General features: G+C 36.5%; 1 protein-coding gene across 1 annotated transcript; it reads right to left on the bottom strand.

Moving 5' to 3' along the window:
• Positions 1-747: 747 nt before the first annotated feature.
• On the bottom strand, positions 748-6,542 carry LOC103718687 (protein TIC 20-I, chloroplastic-like). Its single transcript, XM_008807612.6, has 3 exons — positions 6,229-6,542; positions 3,076-3,267; positions 748-1,531 (listed from the first exon to the last, which is right to left on the bottom strand). The coding sequence occupies exons 2-3, from the start codon at positions 3,254-3,256 to the stop codon at positions 882-884; spliced, it is 831 nt and encodes a 276-aa protein (XP_008805834.1). The 5' UTR covers positions 3,257-3,267; positions 6,229-6,542; the 3' UTR covers positions 748-881.
• Between the last annotated feature and the right edge of the window lie 1,396 nt (positions 6,543-7,938).

Raw genomic sequence — 7,938 nt, 5'->3', positions numbered from 1 at the left:
TGAATTTGTATCCATATCTAAATATATTTGGATATTGAAATAGATTTGGACATATATTTTCTAGTCCATTTTCACTCCGAGACCACAACCATTACAATGTCCAATAATTTGAACTACGGGCACAATACTTCATATGCTAAAAGTATATAAAGAAAAAACAAAATATTAATGCTCAATATATTGGATAATACAGCTTTCCATATTAGAATAATTTATTCGATATTATGATCTGCAAATTTCAAATTCCGACTAAAACATAACAAAAAGCATTACAAATTTACCCAAGCTTTCTAACAAAAAATTTTAGATTGTAACTAATAAATATCTGCAGAACTAGTTTGTAACTCCGTAGTTTTTATTATTCATTTGTTCAAACTCCAAGAGTTAAGCTTAAATAAAATTGTAATGCAGCACTTGAGGCATGTTTGCCTGAAGTACTGGCATTCTCTGATGATAAAGAAGGGTGTCCCATCAAATCAAAGCTACTGATCAAGGTTGAGCATAGCTTGGTGCTTTGGTCATATATAAAAGCCTCTGACTTCGAGAAAGGATTATTCATAGATGCCCTGATCCATGTTTAAATGGCTGCAGAGAGAACCTGGTGTTGTTTGTAACACTGAAGTATGTAGCTAACCCTTCTCATTTATTCCACATTCGAGTCTACTGGGTTTCTCTGCAGAGTATGGCAACAAACCATGAATCAAAAACCAATTCCTCAAAATATAACACACAATGACACAGCCAACAAACAAAGAAAGATTCCTGGTTTCCTGTACAAAATGTAATGACAAAACCATAAATTCCAGTTCCCTCTAAAAAGAGTTTTCCAAGAAGAAACCACCATTCTATAGTATAAAGAATACAAGAAGATACAACAGTTCTTAATCATATGGAATCTGAATATATGCGGCATCAGAGACAAATGGGACGTCTGCATACATGCCTCCAAGTGCACAGCGCATGCACTCAAGCACTGTGAACAGGTACGCAAACACCACGGCAGTCCAGAAATGCATCCCAATTTTGCCCCAGTACACAGCAAGTGGCATCCAACGGCTCACAGTCCCAATGACCTGGAGGGCGATCTCGAGCAGCATCCCCATCACAACATGGAAGCGGAAGAAGTGCGGCCACTCCTTCCTCCTCACCACCCCAAGGTAGGCTACAAAGAAATAGGCCATTAAAGACCAGCTTGGCAGACTGCCTATGAACCCAAGGAAGGGGTAGGTGAGGTACTCAAAGTCCTCCAAGAAAGGGTGAAGATGATATGCAGTCTCTGCATACATCCAGGTCTCGTGAAGAGGCATTAGGTAGGGAATGCAGGCCAAGGTCCTCCACCACCACCTCGGCTTTTTGGTCATCGGAGGGTAGCGGAAGCTGTATGGAACATCCTTCGATGCTCTAGGAACCATCCGATTTCTAGGCCACTTAGCCAATCGTGTGGCCAAATCTGGCACCATATCTGCAAGGCTGCCATAATCTCCTCTGAGAAGGGATGCTGAGGTGCTTGAGAGGTGTGCAGTGATCCATCCTGCCACTCAAAATCAACACTGTCAAACCACTTGACTACCATGATATATGCAACGTATATGAAATTAGAACCTGAGATAAGCCTCATCGATAGTGTCAATTGCTCAGTGGATTGCAAATATAACCTGAGACCCTCTCTACTGTTTCAGATAATCAGAAAATCTTTTACCTCCCCAGCACTACCTAAAGACTTCTGCTATTTCCAAGAAGGTGACTCCTAAACCAAAAGAAATGCAATTATATATGCTAAGCAATATAGACCAGTGAAATTTTATCATTCAACAGCAACGGCAGCAGTCATCTTGATCAACTTAAAAGCCAATTGCTTAGGCAGTGTCTTTGCAGTCAGGATACTGTAGCAACCCTGGTGTTCAACAAAACTGTAGTATCTTCAGTTAAGTTGCATTAAAGAGACATTAAATTTGCATGAAGAGATGCTTAGATGTCATTCCTAAACCACTTTCGAGCTATGGATTTTACTGAATAGCACATAAATACTCTAGTGAATTAAGCAAACCCCTTCCTATCTTTCTTACAATATTGGAGATCATGCAGTGTTGAAACACTTGTTTGGTTGCCTGCATCTAGGCCTTAGATGCTGCATCCTAGATGCAAGCGGACGGATGCAGGTGTTTGGTTGCTTGCAACTGCACTGGATACAGGCAGTTGAATTGCATACCGAGGCTCTTTTGCTGCATCCATGGATGCAACCAAAAATGGCCGCATCCCAAGATGGGGGCTCTAGTTGCAGCCTTAAAGAGCTACATTGCCTCCCTTTCTCCCTAATAATCATATGATAACAATATTATGATTATTCTAATATAAAAAAAAATCATGATATGTATAATTCTTATTGTAACAGATTATATATGGTAAAATAATAATTAATATAGTAATATCATATAGTGTTATAATTACAACACAAAGGCATGTAAATATAATATTATTATTACTATACTATGATAACAATTACTATAAAATATTACATTATCAATATTAATTTAGTTATTAGAACAAAATAATACAATAATTATAGGAGTTTATAGTATTATATCATTAATTAAATAAGATAATGCACTATCATAGTATATTATATTATATTGTATTATCTTAAGTTATCTTATATGTTATATTACAATGTTGTATTATACTATATTATATTATAAATTACATAATATAATATACTGCAGTATTAATATAATGTGATAGTATGATATAATAATATCAGTGGAGGTAATCTTACCATATCCGTTCTAGGGTGATCACACCTTCTCCACAATAACAACCAGACACGGAACCGCAGCTGCAATTTTCTGATACAAGCCACACAGAAACTTGCAAATTCAAATGCTGCATTTCTAGTTATAGCTGCACCTCGAAAGGCAGGCAACTAAACAGCCCCTTATTTCTCCACCAACGCTAGTATCATATAGATGATAAATGATTGGGATGCAATTTGGCAAACCTCTGCACAGATTTTAAGTTCCCTTATATACAATAAACTTTAATACAATAAATATACGTAAGCCAGCATTATGTGCATACCTCTGGAGGGCAAGACTCCAATTACTTGAGAAGGTTGACAAGAGAAGTTTGCTTTTGGACAAGTAGAAAACAAGGGCGGCCGAGCAAAGCGTGTAAAAGAAGAGTTGTATGATGATGCCCCGCAGTGCCCAGGTTTCATTGCCATACTTCCTGAGATTACCGTCCATCCATTTAGAATCATCTCTCCAGCACCTTAATAGATCAAATCAAACTCAATTAGCTTACTAGTACCACCGTCTAGCCAAACAAATGACCAATGTAAACGAGACACATTGCACAGACTTAGAAGAACAAATGTGAATTTGAAAATGGAAGATCAAGCACAGATTAGATGAACTCTGATATGATCAAAGGAAAAATCATATTCTCTTTGTTTAGTCGAGGTTTTTCATAAAAACTCATGTTAAGTAGATAGCACTTATAGGAATAAAGGAAAAAGAATAAATCACATCAACCCAAAATAAAATGGACAAAACTTGTAGGTCATGATGATGGTTTACCTACTTAAATAGTTTAAAATGCATTTCCACATATGTAGATATGACTCGAGTATGCCTACCAACCAAGAGTTAATTCTTTACCATGATGTCATTGCTATCATATAACCCCACAATTTTGAAGGCTCTAAGTTTCATCATGCTACAGATCCTGTCCTCTGCTCTACCTGTACAGGTGCACCTTTGAAATCAGGTGCACCTTTTCTCTCGATTACACAGACCTAAAGCATTAATGCAGGTGAATGGCAATTAAGATAACTCTGTTATCAACCTGAAGCCATTGATAAGGGGATTCAATGTCTTCGCTATTATTATATGAGTATTCAACAAAAGAACTCACCCAACAAATATGCCAACAAAAAAAAAGGTTTTGTAAGGGCATGTAGCAAAGTGCTAATGCCCAGAGACTTGCATGCAAAAAGTCCCAAAAAAAAAAGAGAAGAGTGTAGAAGTGTGGTGGTTCTTACATGAACAAAGCATTCTGCATTCATTTAGCTGCCACATCAACTAAAACTATATAATATAGTTCACCATGAGCTTGAGCAGATGCTGATCATAATGAAAGATCCAAGTTCATGCAACTATGCAACATCCTTTGGAAAGCAAGACTATCAAAAGCAAAAGTGTCCTTAAGGCTACAGGACCCCTATTCGCTCAAGGCACTAGGCACCAAAAGGTGCTCGCCTGACTAAAGCAAGTTGATAATATATGAAAAACCCCATAATTGCATCAGAAAAAAATAAGTATTTTTATTTGAAACAATACAAACATTAAGATTCATAATTCAGGTTTCAACATCCTAAATCATGATCATCTTGAACATTACATATCATGATTCACATCTTTTGAAATATCACATCAAAATATCACTTTCCATAACATGTTTTTAAGCAAATGTCAGCAAGAACGAACTACTGAACAACCTAAAATAGCTTCAAAGTTCCAATCTGACAGCAAAAACCACTTTTCGGAACATGATTCAAGTTTCTGAACAACATATACCATACAAAGTTAAACCACTGACGATACTAGAGTATCCCTTTACTTATAAGTGCTCCAATTAACCAAAATCAACATCAAATTAGAGCTAATAGAGCTCCAAAACAGTAGGCAAGAAGGAAATGATTTAGGTTGTCAAACATCACAATATGTGATGTATGATGAGATGAGACCTTGCCCTGGAATCTTTGTCAATCACAACGACCCTGTATTTGGCACTAATCCTTCCTTATATTTTGGATTGTTAGATTCCCTTTCACGTCCATGAGTTTCATATCTAGAAGGAGATTGCGGTCATCATACATTGTGATCTAAACTGGTTCCAAGCAAGAAAGGACAAGAAGAATGGTAATGCACATTGCAGAAGTGCTCGCACAAACACCTCTTGCTTTGCTCAAGTGCACCCCTAGGCATTGCCTTAGCAATCCTACGTCTCTTGAGAGGACTATTGAGGCATTTAGGGGTTTGGCAACTTCGCCCAATTGCCTAGGAAAGCACCTGGAGTGCCTCCAACAACTTTTTTTTTTTTTTGGGTACAACGGCGGCTCACACACGATGGGTGTGCATGCAACCAACAAAATCAGAAAAGAGAAGACAATGCAAGAAAAAAGGCACCGACACGTGGTCTACGGTCTACCTAGGCAAAGCTCCCAAAATGATGGGCCGCGAAGGACACCACCCAATCAGCAACGCTATTTGCCTCCCTATAGACATGACGAAACCCGTGCCTCCTGTGCAACCACCCTCGCCAGCACGCCCAACGTGACCTCTGACAACATTGACAACAAGAATACTTGTGAACACATGTGGGCATGTATTTAGTCCCACATCGATCATAGGTGGGTAGATCTTGAATATTTATGCAGGATCAATAAACCCAAATAATATCTTCCGGCTAGCCTTTTTGGATGCAATCCTGAATTGTTATAAATGGTATCAGAGCGGATCCAACCCATGACCTATATGGATTAGGAGATAATGTAGTACGGGCATATTTGAGCTGAACACAAGCTGATCGTAATCTTAGATACTTATTCATGATCAAGAAATCTAATTAATACTTTCTAACTAGCCTTTTTGGGTGAGATCTTGGGTTGTTACAATACTATTCAAGCCTACTCCAATCACGCCCAACCAGAAACAACAGAGATTTTTCTCAAATTAAAGTTTGAGCTATACAAGTATGCAACATTTTTTCTTCAAGTTGTACAAGTAAAAAGACAGACCCATTGATAGATACGCATCAACAAATCCTTCAACCTTCAAATCCCAATAGTAATAAACAGACCAACAAGCTGAGTTACTGTTGTCGAAGGAAGCTGCAAAAACGGTTCTACCTCCTCTCCATTTATCTTTTTTCAATAAATATCATTCTTGATCTCTGAAGTATCATTTTTATCCATCATTTTTATCCAATTTCTAGGACTTCTTAGAAAACCATTTAACCGCGACACTTATAATCATATCGGAAAGAAAAAAAAAACTGCTGGCTTACTTACAACTAAAACCTGGACCAATTATTTCTTTTTTGAAGAGATCTGGACCAATTATTTCAACTTAATAGGCATCACACGATGAGAAATTTTAGCTGAATCCAAATCACTAACCCTGAAAGACGGGGATAGGGGAAAGTGGGAGGGAGAGGGAGAGAGAGTACCGGTCCACGGCACCAGGACGGGCCGTGCTACGTAGATGCCGGAGCTCACGGTGGAGCGCGAGAAGCCCGCCGGCTGCGAAAGGGAGCGGAGGGTGGGCACGCCGTGCAACGCCGACCGTAAAGGAAAGGAGCTGGGAGGAGGAAGAAGGGCAGAATCTTTTGGTGGATCCAACTAGAATCCTACATACCCAACCCAATTGCATGACAAGGCGTGTGTACGGATCTTGGTTGTGCCGATCTAAGCGTGGATGAACTGAACTCGAGCGACCTAGGACTAGCTCAAGCCCAAAACATCAGGTTGTTCACAGGCATCTTGTCTAAGAGATTTGGTAGAAGCTTGGGCTCTCTCAAAACTTCCATTTGTATACCTTGAGCTAAATATCTCGATTGCATCTTAGTTTTATAATTAAAAATTTTCCACGTTACATGAATTACTAGCAAATCTGGGACGTGCCCATATTTTTTTATAAATTAATAATAGACATCTGGGATTTATAAAGTATAAAAATTGAATAGATATTGAATATTTCTGGAGAAATCTGTCAATTCAATTGGATTTTAGTAGATGGCATTTTGATTTGAGGAAAAAAAAAACGTCTTTGCTGGAATTGAGACTATACATTTCATATGACATAAGCATGATTTTTAGATGGTAAGCATTTATTATCATCTGAAGAATATATAATTGGATTTGCTTTTTCAAACCTATTAAGAAAAGTTTATGCAAGTACAAACATTTTGATATTAGGAAATCATAAATTCTGAGATAATACTAAATAAAAAATCAAGCATTCTGCATAAAACTTAATTGTTATTGTTTGAAATTAAATAACTACAAATATCATGAAATTTTAAGTTTGCTATTGTTAGAGGCAATACTTCTATCATTGGCCTATAATTTCTAAATATTAAGAGATTATAAGTTTCAACATATTATTACAAAAGTTAATTATTTTTTTTACCTATTAGGATCCATCCTTGTTAACAAAAGCCAAAAGTTTGCAGAAGTTTGTAAACCAAAATTTATATTATAGAAAGTTTGAGAGGTCTTTTATCTCGTGGATTGTCATGTTACTAGAGAAGACATTGATACTCATTATCAACAATTTGTAATCACTACTTACTTCCCAAACTTTAATATGTGATGAAGTATATATCTTCACTTCCTAGAGTTTTTCTTCTAATTTACCAATATTTTTTATTGAATATTAATGCTTCCATTTCCATACCCTAAAAGAAATATAAAATTATTTTCTTAACAAATAAGATTAAAAAATAATAATTCTTCGATATTCAATGCAATAAAGTCATTCTTGCATGAAAGTTCGAAGAAGATAGGCCGAAAAAGTGAGAACTAACATATGCGTCGGTAATTAGCAACTTTAAAGATTGTTTAAAAGGTAAAATTTTATACTTAAAATAAACAATATTTTGAATATGGATACAAGTACATAAATCTAGGATATGCTCTCATTATCGTTTACCAACATGCATGAAATTAATGCTATGAGTAAAATATATCCAAAGTTATCATCCACACACAAATATGAATTCTTGCTTCAAATTAATTTTTGTAATATATATCAGATGTTTCGGTCTCGAATTTGGACAATTTATCATTAATTTTGAATTGTTATCTATTTTTTCAAAAAATTAATATAAAGTATGTAGTTTATCTCCTATAATTTGTGCATACATACGTACGTACAT

This window comes from Phoenix dactylifera, chromosome 8 (assembly GCF_051530095.1).
Source record: "Phoenix dactylifera cultivar Ajwa chromosome 8, Ajwa_hap1_PhDact_Kaust_v1.1, whole genome shotgun sequence".
In the NCBI taxonomy this organism is placed as follows: domain Eukaryota; kingdom Viridiplantae; phylum Streptophyta; class Magnoliopsida; order Arecales; family Arecaceae; genus Phoenix; species Phoenix dactylifera.
This window is presented reverse-complemented; position numbering and strand designations above follow the sequence as displayed.

Bases quoted from the DNA above. Each gene is read 5' to 3' on its own strand.
- LOC103718687 (XM_008807612.6), bottom strand. From the start codon at position 3,256: ATGATTCTAAATGGATGGACGGTAATCTCAGGAAGTATGGCAATGAAA. The intron at 1,532-3,075 runs GTATGCACATAA...TTTGAGTGGCAG, and splicing joins TGGAGTCTTGCCCTCCAGAG to GATGGATCACTGCACACCTC.